The following is a 27458-nucleotide window of genomic DNA, read 5'->3' as shown; positions in this document are numbered from 1 at the left end:
AATATTTTAATGTTAACTGAACTTAATGCCTCTCCACATATTATTTGAACATTATCTTTATACAAAATAATGTAGCAACTAGTTATTACAGAAGTGAAGGTAGAGCTGAGTTACCTATCCTTGTGGGAGCGAGTCAGCCAAACCTTCAAGGTACCTACAATTTAGGTGTGGTCACTCCGGGTTGTGTGTTCGGTGAGTGGAGAACGGGATTGGAGACAGAGGTCATAATAATAATAATAATAATAATAACAACAACAACAATAATAATAATAATAATAGAACTGTCTTGACTCACCGTGTTTGTTTCTCTGTTAGTCCACTGTTTGTTTATGTTAGTCTGTTTTGTTTCATCTCTTTGTTTTGGCTGCCAGTGCCATGTCCTGTGTTTTGTTTGTCTTGCAACCTTTTATTTTCTGTTTATTGATTAAACTGCACAACAGCGCAATTCACATTTCACCTGCAGTACTGAGTGTTTCTTCTGGGTCTGACGTCACCATACACGCCATCCTGTTACAGAATATTACTGAAAACCAGTATCTTAGACAGAGCAACTAGACTGAGCATTATTATCACACAGGCGGTCCAGCCAGCACCTATTATTGGACTGTAAGCGAGTTAGTGATACTATGCCGAAGTGGGGGTCTGTAATTATTTGTAGTACTGGTAGAATATGAGAATTGGTTATAACTGTAAATAACTTTTACAGTTGGAAATATATAAAGACAATAACCAAAAATCGATCATGAGACTTTCCCTGATGACATGTAATTTTATTCAGCCTTTCCCCAGCGAGATAGCCAGTGACATGACTTTCACAGAAATCATCTGTGTGGTGCATGTACAGCTATGGCCAAACGTTTAGCACCCCCTATAGAAGGAACGTGTTTAACCTGCTGAATAATGTGACGTTACCATACTGAATTACACTCCGCTTTGTAGTTTTTCATCTAAGTAACAAAAAATTGACATTTGCAATATCATTTTATAGTTTCCTTGATTACATGATGTTAAATAAAATATCTAAATGCTTGCTTTTTTTTTTTTTTTTTTTTTTTTTTAATTATGTCTCATTCCTAAAAATTATAGGAGATGCAACAATTGTGTCCCTAGCTGTAAGGGTCGGTGTGTGTTTTTGTATTTCAGAACGGATATTTTAATTCTTTTGTATTTGCAGATAGAGATGCGTGTGCTGGTCCCATTCCTGTGTGTCCTAATTATTCTGTCTGCTTCAATACCCTGGGAGTGTCTACTGTCTGTGCTGGCCAGGGTTCAAATCAACAGGGAAACCCAATTTTACAGAAATAGGGACATTCTGTAATGATAAGAGTACTGGAATATGGAATCAAAATTACCAACAAGTTATTATTATTATTATTATTATTTAGGGGTTGATTTGTGCCAGATTCGGAACCTGTTTGTCCGGCCCGAAACCCCCTCCTCAAGCTGATGAGAACATGAAGCATATATGGAAGCTAAATCAAGATCTGTATATGGGGTCCAGAAACAAAAATGCTCTCCCTGTTCCTTAATGATAAGACCTTACAAATGTAAAACATTTTACAAGGGTTATACTTTGCCATGGTATTTTTCAAAAGCAGACTGAAAAATCAAATCAATCAAAAGACATGTGTGTTTTGAATGTGTGTGTATGTGTGAATCTGCACCATCTCTACCCCTTGTGAACTAAAAGAGGATGTGTGCCTCCACATCTGTGTTAACTTTTACACGACTAATGTTTCTAGCAATGTCACGCTTTGACAAGATCTCAAATATGAAAATGCTAAAGTGATGAGAATTCACTTCACGGGGCTCTGAAAAAAGAATGTTTTTTTCCTCTAATTTTTCTGTAGAAATAAATGAGTGTAAAGAGAACCGCACCCTCTGTGGTCAGAATGCTTGGTGTCTAAACACAATTGGAAGCTACAGCTGCTCCTGCAAGACAGGCTTCAGGTCCAGTTCTGGGCAGGAGATCTTCATGGACGGACAAAGCAGCTGTGCAGGTAATGGGCTAGATCATTATACTTACAGCTATGGCCAAAAGTTTTGCATCACCTAGAATTTTAAGATTGAGACATAAAAAAAAACAAAAGTTTTTGAAAAAGCAGACTGAAAAATCAAATCAAACAAAGGCATGTGTGTTTTGAATGTGTGTGAGTGTGAATCTGCACCTTCTCTACCCCTAGTGAACTAAAAAAGAGGATGCGTTTCTCCACATCTTTATATGTGTTCATTTCACACGACTACTGTTTCTAGCAATGTCATGCTTTGACGAGATCTCTTATCATTGGTAAATATGAAAATGCTAAAGTGATGAGAACTCACTTCACGGGGCTCTGAAAAAAGAATGTTTTCTTCCTCTAATTTTTCTGTAGAAATAGATGAGTGTAAAGAGAAGCGCACCCTCTGTGGTCAGAATGCTTGGTGTCGAAACACAATTGGAAACTACAGCTGCTCCTGCAAAACAGGCTTCAGGTCCAGTTCTGGGCAGGAGATCTTCATGGACGGACAAAGCAGCTGTGCAGGTAATGGGCTAGATCATTATACTTACAGCTCTGGCCAAACGTTTAGCATCACCTAGAATTTTAGGATTGAGACATAAAAAAACTACATAACCCTGCAAGAGATACCCAGGGTCCTGGGGGCACAGAGAGCAGACTAATTCTCTAGCCAGAAAGAGTACAATTGTTAAATCATCCCTGTTCTACGATTTAACAGTAGAAAGAACAAGACATGAGGAGATCATATGTGGAATTGTAAAATCTCAGAATCAGCAGTTATAAAAAGACTGTCTAGCATGCAAAAAGAATGAGATGAAGCCAGAGCTGCATGAAAATTTTTCAGTTGTCTTTTTCCAATTTGAAAAGCCTTTCGTGCAAAAAGGCTAGGTGATGCAACCCCAGGGACCGAAGGCCACCCTGGTGGTTGACATACACCACCACGGATGTATTGTCTGTGTGAATCAGCACATGTCTGTTCCGCACCATGGGTAGGAAGTGCTGGAGGGCAAGGAACACTGCCTGCAGCTCCAGCATGTTGATATGCAGGGACGTCCATCGGCCCGACCAGGGTCCGCTGACTCCTCAGCCTTCGCAGTTGGAGGCGTCCGGTTGGAAACTGCTCCCCTTTGGACTACTTGGCACAAGGGAGAGGTAACCCTCCACCAGGAGTTATACAATGACATTAGAAATGCGTGTAGCAAAGGAGAAGCCATGCTAATGGGGGATTTCAACTTCCCCCATATAAAATAGGAAAACCCGATGGGTAGCACGAAGGATGAAATTGAAATGGTGGAAATGACAAATGACTGCTTCCTAACACAATTTGTCAAGGCACCGACTAGAGGGGAGGCATGCCTTGATTTAGTCTTTTCAAATAACGAAGACAGAATAACTAAAACAGAGGTCAAAGAACCACTGGCAAACTCAGACCACAACATGGTCTCATTTGAAGTGTTTTTTAAAACCCCAAAAGTAATGACTAAACCTAAGGTTTACAATTTTAGAAAAGCAAACTATGAAGGTATGAAACAGAGACTAACAGAAGTAGATTGGAGTAAAATAGAGAAAACACCCACAGAAGAAGGATGGTTGTTCTTCAAAAATGTAGTACTAGAGGCGCAAAACAATTACATCCCTAAAGTAGACAAATCTAAATGTAAAACTAAATTGCCAAAATGGTTTAATAGATCAATTAAAAAAAAATATTCAGCGAAAAAAGGCACTTTACAGAGCATTAAAAAAGGACCAAAAAGAAAGTACACAGAACTGCAAATGCAAGTCAAAAAGGAAGTTAGAAAGGCCAAGAGAGAAATAGAAATGAACATTGCTAAGGGAGCTAAAACCAATTCCAAAATGTTTTTCCAATATTACAACAGCAAGAGAACATTCAAAGAGGAGATTAAATGTTTAAGAGATACAAATGGCAAAATCGTAGACCCCCAAAAAAAAAAATAGCAAATATATTAAATGATTACTTTTCACAAGTTTTTACAAAGGAAGATACTGACAACATGCCCCACATGTCATCCAGTTCTTATTTAGGAATGCTTGAATTAGGTGGCCACGTAGTCTTGAACAAAGAAGACTACGTGGCGACCTAATTCAAGCATTCAAAATTCTAAAAGGTATTGACAGTGTTGACCCAAGGGAGATTAGACAAAGGGGCATTCAGAACAGAAAATAGGAGGCACTTTTTTACACAGAGAACTGTGAGGGTCTGGAATCAACTCCCCAGTAATGTTGTTGAAGCAGACACCCTGGGATCCTTCAAGAAGCTTCTTGATAAGATTCTGGGATCAATAAACTACTAACAACCAAAACGAGCAAGATGGGCCGAATGGCCTCCTCTCGTTTGTAAACTTTCTTATGTTCTTAATTACCACAGAAACAAACCTCACTGTGAAGATGAAGCTAATAGTAATACTGCACGAAATGTTAATATTTTACACAATTTTTTAACCACTGTTGTGCAGTATATGGATACTAGGTAATACAGAGGTACACTAGGCTTTCACCTCTAGAAAACTGACTGCACAATGAGAGTAATGGGAATGGAAATGCAAAGCAGATACGAACTGAAATTTCAAATGTGTTTTCATGCAGACTTTGATGAGTGCGCCCAAAACCCCTGGCTCTGTGGTCCGAATGCACAATGTACCAACACTGTCGGCAGCTACACCTGCTCCTGTAATCCTGGATTATTTCCTAACACTGGATTGGAATGGACACTCAATCAAACACGGTGTGAGGTTCGTTCACTAGCCAGGAATCCTAAGGTAGTTCTAAACCTTGAAGGTTTGTCAGGAGACATTCACGCACTGTCAGATTTTTTTTTTTTTTTTTTTTTCTCTGTTAACAGAAACCGTTTGAGAATTTATGAATACTATAAATCACACATTGCATGTCACTCACATGTAATTTTGATCTTTTGATTTGTATAATGCCTATCACAAACAAAAGTTGTTGTATTAAAATGCCAAATTGTTATACGTACATCTCTGCATGGTGCTGCTGCCGTTTCTTAGCAGTTGTATTGCTTCAATAAAATATGTAATGAATACCTAGTGTACAAGTCGTTGTAAGAGAGGTGTTATGGTAGAATAAGTATGAAATAAAATATATACGCTAACACTAATCATTTTAATTTAAAAAACTGAGCACTGTACCTTTAAAAAAAGGTGAAAGGTCACAGAACAGAGCATGGGTTTCAGAAAGACAGAAAAAAACCAGAGAAATCGTGTTAATCTATAATCTGAAGTATTTTGTTGAGCTAGGTTTTGTTTGGGAGAAAAAAAAAGTTGCAAGCAATAAAGTGTACATATTTATTAATCATTATTTTATAAAGGTTGCAACCCTACTTTTTGGGATTAAAAAAAATTAGCAAGAGCTGTATCTGAAGATCCCAACTGGGGGTTACAGTAACATCCGGTCTGTGTTTGGAATGGGAAACTGTTCCACAGCTGAGATTTTTCTAATTGCAATTTAGAACTTGTATGAATTGGTAAGCATTAAACGCTGTTCTTTTTCTTTTGTAAAGAAGTTAGCAAAAACAAGACGCATTACAAAATCTATTACTGTGAAATAGTAGCGTCCCAGCCCAAGCTGTTACCGGCAGGAAAGAGACTCAGAGACAGGAAGCTGCAGTTTAAGAACTAGAGTGCACGTTTAATAAACAAACAAACACAAAAACAGGAACAAAAAAACAGGCACAAGGGCCAAAATAAAAGGTTAATACAATGACTTTTAGGCTGGGCTTAACCGCGCGCACGCACGCACGCACGCACGCACGCACGCACGCACACACACACACACACACACACACACACACACACCAGTGATCCTACCCTAGGAGGTGGTCTGTTTCCAAAGAGTTTTCTCCTTCCTATGGACACCTGTGCCACTTCCCCACTAGGGAATGGCCACACCTGTGATTGCTGGCAGGGATAGATGTAACCCCATCCCTGCCAGCCTCACATTTTATTTAAATCATAAAACATGATAGAACGTATTTTTAAACTGCACATGAATGTTTTATTTCATTTGTAAAATACGATTTTCAATCAAATATAAACTAGTAGCTACGGTGACGGTCACTAGTAAATTATGCAAATCAGTACTATCGGAGGTTGGAACCTTCATTTGGTAAGGTGTTCCAAACAGTCGAAGATCAAAATGTAGCCTTGCTTTCCACTAAATATATTTTGTGTTAGTTCCTGTTACACGGTAACTTATTCTCTTGCTGTTTTGTATTTTCAGATTTAACAAAAATCCAAGATGGGAAAACCTGCAACATTAATGTAGGTGATCAGTTTGTTAAAAACATCTACACTGCTCCAGAGAGTTGTATATTAAGTAGGGGTGCTGTATTCAGAGAGGTGTATATTAAGTAGGGGTGCTGTATTCAGAGAGGTGTATATTAAGTAGGGATGCTGTATTCAGAGAGGTGTATATTAAGTAGGACTGCTGTATTCAGAGAGGTGTATATTAAGTAGGGCTGCTGTATTCAGAGAGGTGTATATTAAGTAGGGCTGCTGTATTCAGAGAGGTGTATATTAAGTAGCGGTGCTGTATTCAGAGAGGTGTATATTAAGTAGGGCTGCTGTATTCAGAGAGGTGTATATTAAGTAGCGGTGCTGTATTCAGAGAGGTGTATATTAAGTAGGGATTAAGAGATTTAAAAGCTGCTTGGAGGCTCATTTCTTTCACCCAAGGTGCTGACATTGTTACTGGTGCTGTAAACTGTAGCACAACATGTCGCAAACGTACCATGTCATGTACCATTTCCTTAGCCTTACCTTCAGAGCTAATCATTGTAAATTAATCATCTACTGGTCTTGTATACTGGGAGATGGAATGTTTCCATTCCATTGCTATTTAGATAAATGGTAATATGTGCTTTTCTTTGTTTTGTTTTTTTACAGACAGGAACATCGAGTAACCTAACCAGTTCCTCTGCCTGGTTTTGTTTCATCACTAACTTCAATTCAGCCAACATTATATCAGGATATCAGCTGCAGGTCAGTACTTTGATACTTTGGTTCCTGTAGTTTTGGTTTTGTTCTACTTTGGATTTCATGTGCATTGCTTCACTGGACTTGTTAGGCCTAAATTTCATTTATCATCCATTGCCATCAAGACTGTCTTTGTAATTGTTTTCCCCATATACTTATTCATTCACCTTTTGTCTCTCTTGCCTGTCAGTGTGTTGGTTTTGTGTTGGTGTGGTGTTTGTGTGTGTGTGGGTTTATTGGAGGCCCACCGGACACCATTTATTTCGCTTTAGAGTTAGTTTGTTTGGATGTTTGTTTAATTCACTACTTTCTTACTCACCTGTACCTTCCACTAACTGTTCTCTGCAATAAGTTTTTATTATATTTCATTTATTACATTATAGTTTACAACAATAAATCGTCTGTTCATGAAATTGACACCTCCGACGTCTTTTGCTGTCTATCACTCTTGCTGACTTAGTTATAGATATTAGGCCAGTAGTATCTCCTTAGGGAGGACAGTACAACTGCTTCTCAGTTGTGCAGAGTGATCGTTACAGGCTCAATGCTCTTGCCTCACTCCCATGTTGTATGCATCACTCTGACAAGCCAATGGCTTTCCTGTTGAGATCAATCATCTACTAGGAACCAGATATGCCGAATAATCTCCTCTCTTTCGTACATTTTATGTTATGTCCTCCATGGCTAGTTATTATTTTTCTGTGTAACACAAACAAACACTTTGTTTCCATACCTCCGTTGATCACTGCCAGTGCACAGAAAGCAGGGGGTACAGTATTCCTCTGCTTATAAGAACACCTCCTAAGAGAACACTTCACCTAAGAGAACACCCTTGTTGTGAAACAGACTTTTCCCATTGTAAATTCGCCAGCTAAAGGAACAGGAATTTTGCTTAAAATAACACCTTTTTGGCACTGTGACAGGGTAGCCGGGTGGTGACGTCAGGCAAAAGGAACCAAAAACAGACACTGCAGGTATGGTGCAATGGTGCTTGCGCCATTTTATTTTTAAATAATGAAAATAAAATAAATATTTAAAGAAAAAGACACTGCTCACAGAGCAAAGTTTTAAATAGAAAACACAAACAGAAAGACAAATTGCTGTCACTGTTCCTATTTTTGTTTTGTTTCTCCCTCCTCTCGCACTCCAGTACTCTCCTCAGTACACCCACTATGAGCTGAGAATGCTGCAGGTTTATATGCAGGTGACCGTCTCCCAATTTAGAAACAAATTAATCAATTCGGGAGATGGCCACCTTCTGCATGGGTTTTTTTATTACACACTGGCAGAGGACGAGCTGCCTAATCTCACCTCTGCCAGAAACAAAATATTAACAAAACACAGCTATGCCGTCATATTTAAATACAATAAATAAATCATAATAATAACAACAATACAACAAAACAAATACAAAATAATAAACTGCACAGGGGCGGAGGGGGAGACCCTGTTCTAAAAATAAATAAACAAATGCATGTATAGGGCTCCTCGTCCTGTTACAGACACCGATAGCGTTTTATTCACAACTGATACAGTACTGTTCTGTAACCTGACAACTCATAATCATCAAACTTAAATTCAAATTATTTATTCAATATTTTCAAAACTGACTTGTCTTCGTGAGAATGTCTTGAGGCAATGTGATTGGATTATTCAATCTTTCCAGAACCAGCGTCATATCATTGCCTCATTTTGTATTCTGATTTCCACGAGTGCACCTTATCACTACAAAATGTCATGTAAGCAAACAACGAAACACACCGCTGTTTTTCTTGCTACAAAAAGTTGGAAATTGTTCGAACTCCTGAAAAAAACCTGAATCAGACACAAGTCACCAAGCAATTTCATGTTTTCTGTTCTGGTGAGTTGCATCAACATTTTGTGCATATCTTGAATATTGTTCCTGTACAGGTATTCATAATTAATCTAGCGATGCTGCTGCATTTTTTTAATGTGTGTAGAGGTGCTTTGTTAATTAAGTTAGCTTATTAACATTAGTTTGTCTGTTACTTTATTATTATAGTTTATTAATACTATTTACAAGTGTAATATTGTTTATTACAATTGCCTATTTCTTTTCTCTTACTTATCTGTTCATTTCATAAGTTGATGCATGTGCGTCATGACAAGTAATAAATATGTATTTAGTTATTGATTCTGGTGGTCAACTCCGTCTTAAAGAACACTTCGGCTAAGAGAACAATTTGCTTGCTTCCCGAAAGGTGTTCTCTAAGGCGGAGACTACTGTACTTGGCTTCAAATATTCTTCATAGGATTCTCTCCACCGAGAGATGCCACTCACATCATTTTAAAGTCAGTTGTATATTATTACCTTCATACCGGGCAAGCCCTATAACATCTCTGTGTGTATTCCATTTATAAAGTTTGTCAAGTGTGGTTGTATTCATCTAGTACAAGAGAGACAAAAACTCAAAAGAAATTGCAGAAAATAGTTTTTCTAGTCCAGTTTTGCATGTACTGCTTGACAGGCACAATCTTCCAGTCTGGTGCTGTATTTATGTTTTTGTATGGTACTGTATGAAAGATTCCTTTGAATGCTGTTTCTACGATATCTCAAACAGATTTTAATGAATTGTGCATGTATTTACATAATGGGGAAACAAAGCACAACGAAAAAAAGAAGCACCCTTTTGAAATCCGCCATTGAAAAAAGTGACTAATCACGCTGATATACACTGTTACATTTCAGTGCTAACTCACAGCCTTTTCAATGTCAAACATTTGATAGTAGTTTTAAGAAACACATTTAATCAAAAAGGAAATTGATGAGAAAAAATGTAAACACATACACCGTGAAAATTAACTTGAGCTCACGACTGAGATGTTGCTCCACAGACAGTGTGTTGTGTGAAGAAACTTTGTGCCAGTATCAGGATCCTTTTTCTCAATCAAATGTAAGAATATCATAACTCTGACAAGTGTGACATATTGTAGCTGAGCATTGCAGGAAGGAGTCGATATATTCCAATCTTCATAAAAGTGTTGTCATTATCAAATACTGTACACAGCCCACAAGCCACCCTCCTCCCAGTGTGCAGTTTGTATGTTTTCAGAAAAAGAAGGTAACTTTGGACGGCCCCTTGAGTGATTAATGGACTTCCATTTATCCTTTTCTTTCAGCAAGTGGCTGGTGTTTTAAGCTCTGCTCTGAACGACACTTCCTTGTGGAATAACCTGAACATGGAAGAGAAGTCTGTTGCAGCTGAATCATACCTGGACACCGTAGAGAGGGCAGTGCTGCAGTTGACTGAGCCTTCAGACATTCTGTTAAGGAAAAATGTGCGCTCAGCCAATCTAGGTAAGGAGGAGTCCTTTAACCATTATCAATAGAACTAGAACATGGAGCGATAGAACTGGAACAGGCACAGCAAGAGAAAGACCTTGGTGTTGTAATAGACTCATCTCTGTCAGCAACCACACAGTGCAGGGAAGCAATCAACAAGGCAAACAGCATGCTTGAGTATATAGACACGACTGTAGCTTATCAATCCAAGGAGGTTATGATGAGGTTGTGTAATGCACCGGTGAGACCACACTTAGAATATTGTGTCCAATTCTGGTCATTGCAGGATCAAAGGGACATTGTTGTCCTGGAGTCCAAAGAAGAGCAACCAGACTAATTCCAGGGCTAAAGGACTGAGCTATGAAGAGCTGAATCTATTAGCCTAGAATAAAGAAGAGTTAGGGGGAGTGAAGTTTTAAAATCTTGAAAGGGAATGACGTACTTAACCTGAAACAATTAAGCACAGTACATAAACCAGGAACAGAGGACACAGTTGGAAATTAAGTGGAGCTAGACTCTAGGACAGAGGAACGGAGACAGTTCTTCACACAGAGTGGGGAGGGTATAGAATGGGTTGCCTAGTCATGTAGTTGAGGCAGAAACACTTGAAGACCTATCTTGACAATGCTCTGGGATCCACCAGCTACTGTGAGTTTAGATGGGCCTAATGGTCTCCTCTCATTCATACATTTTTAGTTCTTAATATTGTGACCAGAATATAGCAGCTTATTTAGTGGGGATTTAATCAAAAATGCATGCCTGTGGAATCTCTGTGCTATTTGGCGACATTCAATTAAACTTTCCAGAGGTGTGGTATGTACAGTGTGGAAAATGCTGGGTCAGTATCCAACCATACAAATGCATTCACGTTTTGGAAACTATATATATTGGATTATGGCAATGGCATGGAAAGGATGCTCCAGCCACACCCACCAAGCAGATATGAACTTGATGTTATTTTCATGTACAATGTGTTCAAAACAACTTACTTTGTAGGAAACCCACTTACCATTCCCTTACTTCAAATTGCCTTTTCCTTCAAGATATGGAGTTGCTGATTATACCAGTCAAACACAATGCATCAAAGGAACAGTTACAAGCCAATAAAAACACACTGGACATTAAGTTGGGAAAAGTTATGGGAGAGAAAAAGAAAGGTAATGTATAATAATATACCTCTAGCAATTTAATTTCTCTGTTAGTTCTGCATTTACTTTGTCAAGGTTTGTATCTCACCAAAGATAGGACTGTGCAAGTGGTGTAAAATAAGTCTGTCTAACGTCCATATATATGACACTTGCTTACTTACACTGGCTGGCACAAGTTACTGAGGGTGTCAGAATTTTAACAGAGGAACCTGTCTGTCTGTATGTCATTTATATACACAGTAAAGCAAGTCGCCATGGTGAGTGGTACCACTAGTCATGATACTCTGACTTCTGTATACAGACTAATTGTGGGGGGGGGGGGGTGGGGGGGGGGGGGGGGGTGTCATTGCTGCATACATTTTAAACATTCCATTCAGATGAATGGGGGTGTAACCTTAACATCAGAAAACCCGATCCTGCTTGTGTCCACAGGTCAGATAACAGTTGGGTTTGTCTCATACACTGGGATGGAGTCTGTCTTGGATGGGAGTTTTTACAAGAATCAACCATCTCTCAAGTTAAACTCACAAGTGGTTACGGTTACTATAGGCAAAAATCACCACAAACTTTCAGAGCCAGTGCATTTAACCTTCCATCACAATGAGGTAGGTGGACAGCGCTTAATGAAAGCTAACCAAGGTTTAAAATAATAAGATTAAGTAGCTTCATTTTAATTGTTTTTTACATGACTACTTATGGTGTTTGAAATCATTTTGAATGTTTCTGGAATTTCTCCAACAGAGTTTGTATTTTTTCTGTCTTTGTAACAAAGATGATAGTTTTGAAGTTCTATGTAATGCTTAATTCTTTATTGTCTGAAATGTATTATTATTGAATTGACTAGTTGTTTATTTGGATGGAGGTTGTGCTTATTGTACACAGTGTGAAGTGTGATGAGATCACTTGATGAGAGCAGAATGCAAATCTGCAAGATAGATCTATTATTGTGTATTTACCAGTTATTTGAGGATTCCATTGGGTTATTGTGATGGGGAGGTTCTTGTGTGTTCAGAGATGTTATTACTTATTAGTTATTTGGGGAGTTTCAGTTGTTCTTTGATGTATTTTTTTTATATACAGGAGGTGAAGAGACAACTCAAAAAAGAAAAAATAATGGTAAGCTAATGGCTTTTTTTTTTTTGTAAAACAGGATTAACCCTTTGCAGTCCATTTATTCAGCGCTTGCAATTTATTTTCACATACGCTGTTTAAAATATATATTTTTTCAGATTAAAACAGGTTTAAAAGGCATTGAATCACTTAAAAGGACACTTGGTACTGTATCTCCAGCCAAGCCTCACCCTTTGTTCACTGTATTTTTCACGTACCTCTTTATAGACATGTATACTGATAAATACTCTCCTGATCACTCATTTTATCACCAAACTCCTCAATAATGCGACCCTGTCCGACATCGGACTGGGAAGGGAAAATTGTAATGTCGGACCTGGCCCCACATAGGGCCGTAAAGGGTTAAAGTTCAATATATCGAAACCTGTAACCTTTACAATGTACAGACAGCTTTCCCGCAGCTCTACTTGCTTTGCGAATGTTTTGCGTAAAATCGCAAGTGAGTGAAATCTAAAAAAGTTGCGGTGAAACTGCGATTATCACAGCGCTGCGGAATGAATAAATTAACATGAATTAACACAGGAAACCAACCGCAACTCTCTCCAGGTATAGAACCATCGCAACTTTTTGCAAAATTAAGACGCATTATTTGGGCTTGACGAGGCATAGCCCCAGCACCTCTTCAGCTATGAAAGTTAACAATGTCATTAAATATTTTGCTCTCAAATGCATTTTCCTACAATTCTCAACACAGTTTTATCCATTCTACAAGTTCTTGCATGCGCTAAACAGAGACAGTCCACTGTTACCATTTACGTGCCATAAAGATGACACTCTGAAAGAAGGACTGCGACTCTGTTGTTGGAAATTCCTACACTACTTGGTTTGATTGAGTGTGTATTACACAACAAGCTTCAATATGAAAGTGGAACATTAATTTCAATAAACAGCAAGTTTTTAATGAAAACAAATATTGTAGCCTACTTCACTAAAGTGAAAACTGTCTTCTGTTATTTTTAAATACCACTGCTTCCGATTACACTACTGCTTAATAACAGGAACAACATGTTATTTGGGGATGTTGTTGAAATTAAGCACGTTCATGCCAGCATGTACCCCAACCCCCACACAGGAACTTTACCCTTCACTACCCCTATTCAAACAAATAGGAAAACAATAACAACGGTCTGGATCTCTCGCCTTTTTTCATTTAAAATAAAAATAAACCAAGCTAACTATCTAGCCTAATTAGAAATGTATAAGTTAATAAATCAGTTAATAGATTAATTTATGTACAGTATTTATTTATTGCAATCTCCACAAACTGCGGGTTCTGTTGCATTCACAGTGCTGATAACGTTAGATATAGCTAGACTTTACAGCGCGGACCATGGGTCAAACCAATGTGTGTGTAGGGTGCGTGTGTTTGTCGGCCTTCTGGAGTCATCCAAATGCCTTTCCACTTTATATCATTTTAAACCGTTTAAATACCAAACCATAACAAAACATAGAATAATAGTGCATATACAGAGCAAAAAAAGTGGATGAGCAAAATACATAGTTGTTGTCCGTCTGTCCCCCACCACCAAAGAGCGGGTGGCACTGCCCCTTCTGCCCTACGGGTCACATCCAGCGCTCAAAGAATATGACAGACATTTGCAGAGCTTTTTGAGATATTAGAGTAATAAAATAATGATTGTTCAGCAGTTTGGTGATAAAACGAGTGATCAGGAGATGATTTATAGGTTTGCACGACTCTGAAGAGGTATGTGATAAATACATCAAACAAGGGGAAGGATGGGGCTGGAGATGCAGTACTGAGTGTCCTGTTGATATGCAGTGCCTTTTAAACCCGTTTTACTTTGAATATAATTACTTTTAAACAGCATGTGTAAAATAAACAGCGTGCGTGAAAATAAATTGGACCTGATGCGCCTGACAGGTGCTGAATAAATGGACTGCTAAGGGTTAATTTACTTTTTTGCACATACTACTGCTTTGCATATATGATGTAGAGTACATGAGTATAAAATCTAACACTGGTACGTACAATACTCTTTCAAATAAACTTGCTATGATTTTGAATGTGCGCTTCTTAAGAACGGTATTATTGTCATTGCTTGCTCCCTGACACCTCTTTCTTTACAAATTAAGCATTGGTAATTAGTATTATTTAAAATAAACCACAAATAAGTTAAATGTTTGAGTTGGAAATAAATCAAAATGTCATCATGTTTAATCAAAGCATAAATCGACTAAGGACTTCCTCAGTAGACAAGTCAATACGTTGTCTATACATTCTGCCCGCATGTTATTTCCTCTTTTGTTGTTCTGCTAGCATGTGCAAATATAGCTTTCTAAAAGCCATGTTCCCTCTTTAACTAGAAAGATTGTCCTGAAATACTTCCTGCAAAATAACTAAGAGGACTGTAACCAGTCTTAATTGATTTCCATGCAACATTGTGATTTGCGAGCAAATGGTAACTTTTTAGTTTAGCTTGTGGTGGTGAACTTGCGGGATTATTCATGACACCTCTTCCAGATTCGTGGGAAAAGCACAGAGAACAACTCAAACGCATTTTTTTCCAATGCAGCATCTATTTGAATCTCTCTCAGAACCGCTACTTTTTCACGAAAAAAATCTCTGCAGCTTCCCTTGCGACACACTCAAGGCGTTTTGAATATTTGGCCCTTTATGCTTAAAGCTTGTTCCATCTGAGTGAGGCCCTGCAAGAAAAAGTACCCTGTTTAAAAGCACAAGAAACCCCTTACCTTTGTTAAGATAAAGCAGTGTCCTCTTACAGGAGGGCTACTTTACTATTGCTGTGCTTTTTAACAAAATGCACAGTGGAAGAAAGCAGTAGCCCATGGCCCCTCCTCCTTCTCCCCTGGATTGGCTATCTGCCTCTAGATTGGAGATTCACTGTCAGCATAGGCAGTACTGAAACCATTAACTGATTTCATCAACTTTCTGTATTCATTGAACTCAGGAAAATACTCGTTATAAGTACTCGTCTGTACTCGCTGATCGGCATGGGCCTTGCAAACACCATACATTAATAAATGAAATGTTAAAAAAGCAATAGAAATGGCATCTGAATCTAGTTTGAGCTAAACTCAGACAACAACCACTAAGTTAATTTGGCACTATATTAATTTGCTTTGTTGTCACTTCAACAGTTTTTTTTAGAGCATTCTGTATTGCTTATTAGATGGAGAGCACAGTTTTATTTCCTCAGAGGTTAATCACACAATTTCTGAATGTAAATGAGTTGGTTCTTTGTGTAAATTGTACACTTTAGTTTACAAATATTTGTAATCATGGAAGCCCTTGTAGACACAGGGGGTTAATAATGTACACTTTGTGGTTTAACAGTTTTGCAATGTTCTTTTCTAGTTAAGCAAAACCAAAGAGGAAGAGGTGATATGTGTCTACTGGAAATACGAAGGGAAGGAAAGCTCCTGGTCCACAGAAGGCTGCAGAGAATTACACTCCAACCAAACACACACTGTGTGCAGCTGTGACCACCTCTCCAGCTTCGCTGTATTAATGGCACTAGATGAATCACAGGTATTGTCATCACACACATGAAACAGTAGTTCTTGGACAAATATTAATATTCCAACAGGTACTTGTTTAGAAGAAGAAACCCATTCATTATCGCAAGCAGCAGCAAAATGTAATCTGTATTCTGGTGTCTGTAGCCAGCTACCTTACACAAAATCATTTTCACAGCAACTGCACAACCTTGAAAGCCAATAGTAACCAAGCGTGTACTTCCTTGTAGTAATTAAAATCAGCTTGATACAAAAACATCAGGTTTTATCAGTAATTAACTGATAGTTGAGACACATTGTTCCATATTTCAAAGACTAGCTTTTAATTAACTAAAAAAATGTAAAAGAGAAAATTCCATGTAAAAGAGAAGCCATTACATCCTAATCATGACTTTTTAAAGAATGTTTTTTTAGTTTGAATTTCATGAAATTGAAATTAAGCTTTCTGAGTTTAAGATTTCTGAGTTTTTAAACCACTATTTAACTTAAGCCAATGTTTTTAAAAACAGTCCTCAAAAATATTCCATGAAACAATCCTGACAGTGCAAGCTTGTAACAAAGTTGACTAATAATAGCAGTGAATTGCCACAGCGAAAATCATTCTGAAAAGGGGGCCAAACAGAGGCTACCAAAAAATACATTTATTGCTGCTGAGGAAATGGACACAAGTTGTCTGAATAACATCCAATAGCAAAGTTTTGGAAGGCAATAAATATCACCAGTAGTAAAAAATAAAGAAAGCACAGTAACAGTCCCGAACAAACAAAACAATAAAAGGCAATATATATATATACAATCACCATAAAAACAAGTAATGTCCCCAAAAAAAAATCCTCATGCAAACATCCCAAATAAATCACACGAATGGCCATTCAGAAAAAGAAACTGTAATCCAATAGATAAACAATTGAGAAAGATCTCACCCTGGCTGCTCTTGATCCAGCACTGGTTCTGTGAATCTGCAATGCAGTTGTTGGAAATCCTTTCAACAAAAAAAAAAAAAAAAAACAACTGGCAAAAACAAACAGAACCCCAAACAAAAAAAGGTATGCAGGGAAAAACTGGTGGTCAAGAAAATGCAGCCTGTGCTGGCAGGATAGTTGACAAGAGAAAAACAAAAACTATATTTTGCTAAATAAACAAAAGTATAGTAATACAAAAAAAACCCCTAACAAACAAAGGTGAGCAACAACCACACCCTCCAAACCTTCCTTCTCTTCCCCTCCCTAAAAACAGGAAACAGGAACTCAAGGCCTTCCCCCCATCAGGTGACTAGTGGAGGGAAAGAAGGAGCAAAACAATTCATTACCGTAAAACCCCCAGTAAAAGGGTAATAAAAAAAAACACAGGTAAAACAAACCAATTGAATGGAAACATATAGATGCCCTGAGAAGCTCTAAAAATAAGAGACATGAATAACTATGTAAGACAAACAAAAAAGGAGCTAATAATAAAAAAGAAAAGACATTGCCTGGCCAGGCTCTGCTATTCAGAATTGTGAATGAGCAGGTGATGCATTTCCTGCAACGCTGTGTGTGGCTCCTGCCACAAGCTGAGCCATGGTTTGTGAATTCATATGAATTTGCAGCCATTGCGTGAGAGCAACATTTTTACTTTACCAAACTGCAGTCATTAAACGATGAAAAACTGCAGTCATTAAACCATGAATATCCTTAAGCCGTCCAAGTGGTCATTCTTAGAAACTCCAAAATGTTGATGAAAATGTCATTGTCTTTTTTTCAGATGCAAGAAAATGTTGCCTTGACAGTGATCAACCACATTGCAGTGATCGCATCCCTGGTCTGCCTCAGCCTGGCTATCTTTACATTTGTATTCTGCTGTTCGATCCAGAAAGCCAACACCACCATTCACCTGCACCTGAGTGTCTGTCTCTTCCTGGCTCACTTCCTGTTTCTAGTTGGGGTGTCCAGAACAGAAAAGAAGGCGAGTCACTGCCTGAACTGCAGGGTTGTGGGTGTGTCGAGACAGAGGGGTTTTCAGATTACAAAACAAACGGCGAACAGAACAATAGAAGACTTTAGAAAGCACACACTTTGACTGTATAGTTTGTAGCTATGCCAGGTTAAAGGTTAGTTTACTTTTCCACATAAAGCTGATGTGGTGTTTTCCTGCTTGAGTGTCTGCTATTACAGTACATCAGCATCTACGATGAATAACTTGTAATGCATGACAAAATCTTGAAGGAACAGGGAACAAAAAGGCAAACAGAATGTTAAGTTACATGGTCAAAATAACAGAATCCAAGCCTAGGCAGTTTTAGCTAGACCATGCTAGAATACTGTGTCTCGCTCGGTTCACCTCACTGTGATAAAAGAAGACACTGGAGAAGGCCCGGAGAAGGCCAATCAAGCTGATCCCCTAAAATGGTTTATTTTGTAATGAAACAGCCCATAACATTCTCAGTTTTGTTTTAAAATGACAGACTTTTTCTAGATGCGTTCACTTCTATCAACCAACGTGTCTCACCACATGTGTTTGTCCCACACTGAAGCTAGTCACTCCTGCCTTTCTGCAGTCTATGGTATCATCACGCGAGACACTGTATATCTCTTAAACCACAGCTGACCTGCCCCCCTGCCGGTCCTTTCTCAGGTCTTGTGTGCTGTCATAGCTGGGCTCCTGCACTACCTCTTCATTGCCAGTTTTGCCTGGATGTGCCTGGAGGGAGTGCAACTCTACCTGCTGGTGAGAAACCTGAAGGTGGTGAAGTACAGCAGCAGGCAGGGGCTGCGAAGGAGGTACCTGCTGCTGGCTGGGTACGGCTCTCCTGCTCTCATCGTGGCTGTGTCTGCTGGAGTCTTTCCAGAGGGGTATGGGACCAACACATTGTGAGTATTCATTCAGCCTCTTTATCTTTAACAGGTGCTGTGTGATAATGTAATAACCAAACATTACATTGTCTAAACCCCATCATTAGCATACGATTCTCACAACTCTCTTAGTTTGCTCTTAACGTTTACAAACGTGTTTAGCATTGTTCAAAATGTGTGTGAATATACAGAGACTATACAGAGAAGTGGTGTGTTTAACTTACAAGCTAGCAGCCACTCTAACGACTGGTTACACAGACCCAGATTAGTACTGATTGTGGACTAGCTGACCTAAAATAACAATACAGCAGGTCGTCCAAGATGAGTGCTAATCAGGGTCTGTGAAGCCAGCCGCAAATGTCATAGCTTTTTATTCTTTGACATAATTGTTTTGTGTTTGTAGTATGCTTGTATTTTCTTCTATAAACTGTGCCCCAGTTCCTGTTGTTAGCAACTAACACATGTAAAAGCTTCAAACAGTAAAAGCACAGCAGTGTAATAAAGCACAGTGAAAGCATGGCAGAGCACATTAACAAACCAGGGTAAACTGTAGTAAATGTATAGTATAATCATAGGAAACCCGAAGTAAAAGTGCAAAGACAAACGTTTATAAGGAAAGCAGTGTAGGTTAATCATGACTGTTATTGTGCTCCTCAGTTGCTGGCTGAGTCATGACAAAGGATTTGTCTGGAGTTTTCTTGGTCCTGTTTGTTTCACAATTGCTGTAAGTAGATATCCGTGCCGTGATCATGATGTATGCACAACCTCAAGTGTGAAGGACAGCCTCCACATACCCACAGATTATGATGCACTCTCTGTAATCCTGTGGCGTACAGTATGGTCGGCCGACTCCACTATTTCACACTGAAAAAGTAAACAAGAAACCTGAGCCAAGAAAAACTTGAGCCAAGACGAACATGAGTGCCCATCCCTGAGTCCTGCCCCTGTGCACCATCATGCCTATCCAGTGTTGAATGAAAGCCTCTCTCAAGACTCCACGTATCCTTATTCAATATTTAAACAATGCTGGTCTTCACAGAACACCTGCCATTGTTTATACCAACTGAATAGACCCCTTGAATTCTGTTACTATAATTGCTTGTTCTAGTTTTGTAAAATGAACTGGTGTTGCAGAGAATTAAACTGTATGCACCTTTGCCCCGCAGGTAAACACCATTCTCTTCACTGCAATTCTCTGGACTTTGAGATCGAAAATGTGTGCCCTCAACACAGACGTGTCCAAAGTGAAAGACACCAGGTGAGTATCTCTGTCTAGTTCTGAAGTGTGCTGCTGAATTCTGTTCTCTGATACATCATCTATATTGAACCATTTATTTTTCATATAGACAAAAACCTTAATGTACAAGAAATTAGAGATACAAATGTCAAGACTGAAAGACAAATACAAAAGTATACACAAACAGGGAATAAGCATTGTATGAATCATCTTCTAATTAATGTTAATGATCTTCTGCATTGTGGGGGTGGTGGTTGAAAACTGTAAATGAAGAATGGTTTACCACCCCACCCCAGGGTAACCTAGGATAGGACTGAGCAGTACAAAGCTACAGAGAGCTGGGAGAGGCCTGCTACTAATGTAATGTTATGTAATACAGGGCCACCACTGGTTCATTAAGAAAAGTAAAATGTATGAGTCAAAGGATGTCACAAATGTCTCTTAACTATTGACAAAGTTACATGCACAGAAAGCCATACAGAATGAGAACAATACACAATATAAAAGAAAATATGAATGAATATCAAAACTACAAATGCATATTAATATCTTAAGGTAACAATGTGCAATACATTTCTAAAGTCGAAAAAAGTGCATTTGCAAAGCAATCAGCAGTTAATAAATCCCCAAAAAGTTTATTCGTAAATGTTCTGGCATCACAGTGTATTCTCAGCAACTATTAAAAAAACAAGCCAAGCAATTTATAAACTGCACACATAACACACACATATAAAACAATGGGCAAAGCATATTAATAAAATGCAGAGAACACTCACCATCAAACAGCAGGCAAAAGTTCTACATTTTTCTCCATTGTTCCAGGTGGCAATCGGCTTTTCTTTTTTTCAGAAGGTGGTTAGTTCACTAAAATCTCATTTTTTTTCTGCCTTAGACATATTACCCCTTACACTTAACTTGAAGCTACTGCACTAACAAGTAACTATGATGTGATAGGTGTTACTGAAACTTGGTTGTCTAAGAGTGATGGGGACGAATATAATATTTGTGGGTATACACTGTATAGGAAAGACAGGCAGGACAGAAGAGGAGGAGGGGTAGCGCAATACATAAGAAACAGTCTTGAAGCCCAGGGGTTAAACCAGGACAAAGAAAATAAAGCCGACTCAATATGGGTCAGAATAACGGACAAAAATTCAAAGGGCATAATAATAGGAGCATGCTATAGACCGCCAGATTCAGACGGTGAGCAAAATAATCTGTTATACAATGACATTAGAAATGCGTGTAGCAAAGGAGAAGCCATACTAATGGGCGATTTCAACTTCCCCCATATAAAATGGGAAAACCCAGTGGGTAGCATGAAGGATGAAATTCAAATGGGTGAATTGACAAATGACTGCTTCCTAATACAATTTGTCAAGGCACCGACTAGAGGGGAGGCATGCCTTGATTTAGTCTTTTCAAATAACGAAGACAGAATAACCAAAACAGAGGTCAGAGAACCACTGGCAAACTCAGACCACAACATGGTCTCATTTGAAGTGTTTTTTAAAACCCCAAAAGTAAAGACTAAAGCTAAGGTTTACAATTTTAGAAAAGCAAACTATGAAGGTATGAAACAGAGACTAACAGAAGTAGATTGGAGTAAAATAGAGAAAACACCCACAGAAAAAGGATGGTTGCTCTTCAAAAATGTAGTACTAGAGGCGCAAAACAATTACATCGTGTCTAACTAACTTGCTTGATTTTTTTGAGGATGCAACATCGATAATGGATAATTACAAAACATATGACATGGTTTATTTAGATTTCCAGAAAGCTTTTGACAAAGTCCCGCGCAAAAGATTAATTCTCAAACTGAACGCAGTTGGGATTCAAGGAAACACATGTACATGGATTAGGGAGTGGTTAACATGTAGAAAACAGAAAGTACTGATTAGAGGAAAAAACTCAGAATGGAGTGTGGTAACCAGTGGTGTACCACAGGGATTAGTATTAGGTCCTCTGCTATTCCTAATCTACATTAATGATTTAGATTCTGGTATAGCAAGCAAACTTGTTAAATTTGCAGATGACACAAAAATAGGAGGAGTGGCAAACACTGTTGCAGCAGCAAAGGTCATTCAAAATGATCTAGACAAGATTCAAAACTGGGCAGACACATGGCAAATGACATTTATTAGAGAAAAGTGTAAGGTACTGCACGCAGGAAATAAAAATGTACATTATAAATATCATATGGGAGATACTGAAATTGGAGAAGGAATCTATGAAAAAGACCTAGGAGTTTTTGTTGACTCAGAAATGTCTTCATCTAGGCAATGTGGGGAAGCTATAAAAAAGGCTAACAAGATTCTCGGATACATTGTGAAAAGTGTTGAATTTAAATCAAGGGAAGTAATGTTAAAACTGTACAATGCACTAGTAAGACCTCATCTTGAATATTGTGTTCAGTTCTGGTCACCTCGCTATAAAAAAGATATTGCTGCTCTAGAAAGAGTGCAAAGAAGAGCGACCAGAATTATTCCGGGCTTAAAAGGCATGTCATATGCAGACAGGCTAAAAGAATTTAATCTGTTCAGTCTTAAACAAAGAAGACTACGCAGCGACCTAATTCAAGCATTCAAAATTCTAAAAGGTATTGACAATGTTGACCCAAGGGACTTTTTTGACCTGAAAAAAGAAACAAGGACCAGGGGTCACAAATGGAGATTAGACAAAGGGGCATTCGGAACAGAAAATAGGAGGCACTTTTTTACACAGAGAATTGTGAGGGTCTGGAATCAACTACCCAGTAATGTTGTTGAAGCTGACACCCTGGGATCCTTCAAGAAGCTGCTTGATGAGATTCTGGGATCAATAAGCTACTAACAACCAAACGAGCAAGATGGGCCGAATGGCTTCCTCTCATTTGTAAATTTTCTTATGTTCTTACACTCAATCAATCTTTATTTTATATAGCGCTTTTAATAGTGGACCACCATCACAAAGCGCTTTACAGGATGCAGTAACAACAAGAAAATCCATAATACTTTAACTACAGATAAATGCATAATACATGATATACAGTAAAAAATAAGTCATAATACATCTAATACAGTGGAAAGTGCAGAATACATGATAGCAGCATAATACATGAAATAGTGCATTAAATACAGTGGAAAGAGCAGAATACAGGACAGCAGCATAATACATGAAATAGTGCATTAAATACAGTGGAAAGTGCAGAATATATGATAGCAGCATAATACATGAAATAGTGCATTAAATACAGTGGAAAGAGCAGAATACATGATCGCAGCATAATACATGAAATAGTAGGCTTGTCAGACGGAGGTACCCTACTGTGAATTGTTTTGTTTTGCTGCTCCAATGATTCCTGTTTTCTGAGTGCCACATTCTATTGTGGTTTGCAGTATGTTTTGTACAACACCCCGTGTAAAAGGTTGTGGGTGTCCACCATTTCCACTGCCTCGATCTGCTCACCATACCCCTGCAACTCAGCTGTGTGACAGTCACTGTCACTAGAACTGCATTCTACTGGACCATGTGACCTAATTCTGTGGATTTATGTTTCTTTAGACTGCTGACTTTCAAAGCCATTGCGTACTGTTTCATCATGGGCTGTAGCTGGATCCTGGGATTCTTTCAAGGATTGGAGTTCTTCAGATTTGTGTTTGTCATTATTAACTCACTGCAGGGTCCCTTTATTTTCCTGGTGCACTGTGTACTAAATCAGCAGGTAAGAAGCCATTGTCTGCATCTACCTAAGGCTGCCATGCTACTATCAAGGGGCCCGTTTCATAAAAGTCCTGCGATTGCGATGTGCTTGCAGTGAGGTTGCGAGGACGCTGAGGTCGTCGCTGCTTGCATTTCATAAAGCACTTTGCAAGTGTGTCGCTTGCGATCACTCTTTAACGATCTGCGCTCAAAACAATCAGTAACTCACTAATTCACTTTAAAGCCCAGTCACTGATTAGGTCATTACACAGTGAAAAGGAAAAGGAAAAGGATGAACATCCGAGCTAGAAAGATAAGGACCACTGTATGTTCTAATAGGATCAGCGATGAAAATTGTTACTTGTGGCTGCTGTCTGGCTGTCTCAAGTTTCTGGTGAAAATCGACAAGTTTTATGAAACACAATTTTTTATTTGGCAAGTGCTTATGATTGTGAATCATCGCAAATCGCTTTTATGAAACGGATCCCAGTATTTTGCGGGGATATCCTTGAGTTAGACCACTGGTCCTTGAAGTTTGCAATGACCATTATAAACTGCTGTGCAACTATTACTGGGACTGAGGAATAAATGCATTGGAAGTGAGGTATCTGTGGGGAATTTTTCTCCAACTGAATAGATACTCATTCCATCCTATACCTTTTTACCCCAAAAATCTATTAAGGACCAATACAGAATTACTGAGTGTAACTTGTTTTTCATTATATCCCCAAAAAATGGTCTGTGCAATGGTGACTGGCAAGACAGGAACCACGCTGAATGGGTTTCTGCAGAGTCACTGGTAATACTGGCCCCACAGTCAACAATATCAATCTTGGAACCACGCTGAATGGGTTTCTGCAGAGTGACTGGTAATACTGGCCCCACAGAGAACAATATCAATCTTTTCAGTCAACGTTGCAGAAACCCGTGTTCCCCAGCCTGGGGATTGAACATCACTCTGGCACATCGTTGATTCTTTTTCATTATCACCAGGTGAGAGTGGAGTATAGGAAATGGTTTGGACGCATCTACAAACAGAAAGACAGCTCAAAACTTACATCTTCTGCAGTTCCAATGGATAACCTAACGGTGAGACATAAATACTGGCATCACAAACACCCAAAACTGAAATATCGATGCAGTTTCTTTCAGTCTATCTCTCCATATATCTATGGTGTAAAGACCATTATAAGCTGGTAAGAGATAGTGATGGGTTTCAGACAACACCATAGCCAAAAACTGTAACATGCTGGTTAGTTAAACTGTAGCCTGAGAATATATTCTCTCTGGACGAACCTGAGTGAGAACATCCCAAGAACTTTGAGCATCTTCAAAAAGTGTTACAGACATTTCAGTTTCATCTGTTCAGGGCAACAAACATGATCAGGATCACAGAAAATATTCAAGTTTTTCAAAACAACATAAACATAAAATAACATCTGTCATAACCAATAACAGTTAATACACAATAACAATTCTAATAACATAAAACATCCATCGTAATGAATCCATAATGAATCCACTGCTATTCCCATAGTAATCAAAGCAGAACTCCCAACATGCTTTGAATCTGCTGTGATGCATCGTGTTGCTGATTCTGAACCCTACAGGTGAGCTGTGAAGCTGTTCTTGTGAACCAGCCTGGCTCTCCCGTGCAGTGGTTAGACTCTCTCTGGGAAGTGTGTGTCTCCTCTCTAGGACATTAGCACACTGTAATACCCCAATTCTATAAGGTCCGTTGGGCAGGATATTCAAAAGGTCGTAAATGACAACTCCAGTGTTAATTAAGAAATCGGTCGTTATGCCTATCTCATTATTAAATAATCATGCCAACGTGATTTCTGAAATTGTTGATTTACAAAATAATGTTAATAACTTAATATCTTGTGACTATTTCTTTTGTTTGTGTGGGAATTTAAAAGCAAATCCGTGTTAATTGTCATAATTTATCAGGAGGAAAAGGAGAGTTTTAATTAACAAAAGAGTATATCGCTCGCCTTGATTTTTGTTTTTAGCAGACCTCATCTGATTACGATGATGCAGAGACTACCTATAATTCAATATTTGTAGTTATGAAAATATTTAGACTTTTATATACTTGTGGTTATGAATGAGATTTATTCACTTGTTTTAACAATTTGTAACCTTAAGCCCGGAACACACTGCCCAGTGAAACTGCAGGAAGGGATGCATGAAGTACAGTGGCAGTGGGGCAAAATAGGCGAAAAGATAAGGCTATTGCAGTACTAATAAACAGAGTTTGGAGTTTAAAAAAAAGAACTTTTTTTCGATTTTTTTTTTATTATTATGGATTTATTTTTGTAGTAACGTAGTTGTAGCTCTATAGTCATCCCATATTGTAAATTTAAGGATGTTGGAAATGTGGGCTTGTGAATATTTACATACCAAACTAAATTACTCAATCTTAAATGAATACAGAAATAAAGCAAATTATTTATCATTGTGGCATCCTCTAAATGTGAACTACAATATGTGAACTACAGTAATTTAGTGATGGAGTACGCCAGAGAAAAATCCCCCTCACTCATCCCAGCCATTCTTTTACTTTACTTTTCTTTCTTTGGTTTCCTCTTTCTGAGTCAGTCCAAACACACACTGTTGTCACTTAGGATTACTTTGCTTTTTATAGTGTGTTCACTTGTTAAAGTTCCTGATTGCACCACTAAATAAACCTGGCTTCTATCTGGGACATCATTGCACTGTCATCAGAATTGCTTCAGCAAATATGTTAATAATGGGGCAGGCTCTTTATAACAGGGCAAGACAGAATACCATTTCAGTGCAGTATTTATTTTTTTTACATCTTCGCTCCATTTATGCGCCACAGAATCGGGGGCAAGCGCCATTCTCTCTCTCTCTAGTAACTACACACGCAAGCACGCACGCACACACACACACACACACACACACACACACACACACACACACACACACATGGTATTCCATTGGTTTGTATATAATGTATAATTATACCAAATCGTGTTTTTATTTACAATGAAGGCAACATATATTGTGCCGCCCAAATTCTTACAAAGTCAGCAGAAACACGTATTATGTTTTCACTTCGTTGTAAATAAAAGCGTGATTTGGTGTAATTTAATTATAATGCTATTAACAATAAAGAAATCATGCAGCATGGTCCTAATTAACACATTTAGTTTGGAAATAACTTGCTACTAAAGCTCTGTTACTAAACCTCAAGTTCGATACAATGACACTGGTTTTTGAAAATTCTGCCCATTGTCTCTGACTGTATCATCTGCAGTAACTCATCTTTATTTGTCTCTTTCAGAGTGAAACCACAGCAGAGAGCAATAACTGCGGCACTGCGCGCAGAGGAGTACGTGTGCAATGGAATGAAGAAAGTCAATAGACATCACTGTTAAAGAATGGGTGCCTATGAGGAGGGAAATTGCCCCTCTAAAATGCAACATTTACATTTTGGCTAAAAGGTTATAAACTTAGGTTTTCTATATTTCTGATAGGCAAAGAGAATGAGATACAAACAGGTGTTGTGCTGGTCTTCCAGCACGCGTAGCATTTGTTTATATTTTTAGTTTTTAATTATTTTCTCCTTCTCTCTCTCGTTCTCCACTGC

General features: G+C 38.4%; 1 protein-coding gene across 1 annotated transcript; it reads left to right on the top strand.

Moving 5' to 3' along the window:
• The first annotated feature begins 440 nt into the window (after positions 1 to 440).
• LOC121304504 (adhesion G protein-coupled receptor E1-like) lies at positions 441 to 27458 on the top strand. The gene is made up of 15 exons (XM_041235670.1): positions 441 to 2000; positions 2373 to 2522; positions 4602 to 4747; positions 8160 to 8213; positions 10151 to 10328; positions 11894 to 12066; positions 12542 to 12577; positions 15930 to 16103; positions 17834 to 18034; positions 18704 to 18939; positions 19579 to 19645; positions 20088 to 20179; positions 23702 to 23861; positions 24833 to 24928; positions 27153 to 27458. Exons 1-15 carry the CDS (start codon positions 1823 to 1825, stop codon positions 27231 to 27233), a joined length of 2022 nt encoding a protein of 673 aa, XP_041091604.1. The 5' UTR covers positions 441 to 1822; the 3' UTR covers positions 27234 to 27458.

The sequence above is a fragment of the Polyodon spathula genome, chromosome 38 (genome assembly GCF_017654505.1).
Source record: "Polyodon spathula isolate WHYD16114869_AA chromosome 38, ASM1765450v1, whole genome shotgun sequence".
In the NCBI taxonomy this organism is placed as follows: domain Eukaryota; kingdom Metazoa; phylum Chordata; class Actinopteri; order Acipenseriformes; family Polyodontidae; genus Polyodon; species Polyodon spathula.
This window is presented reverse-complemented; position numbering and strand designations above follow the sequence as displayed.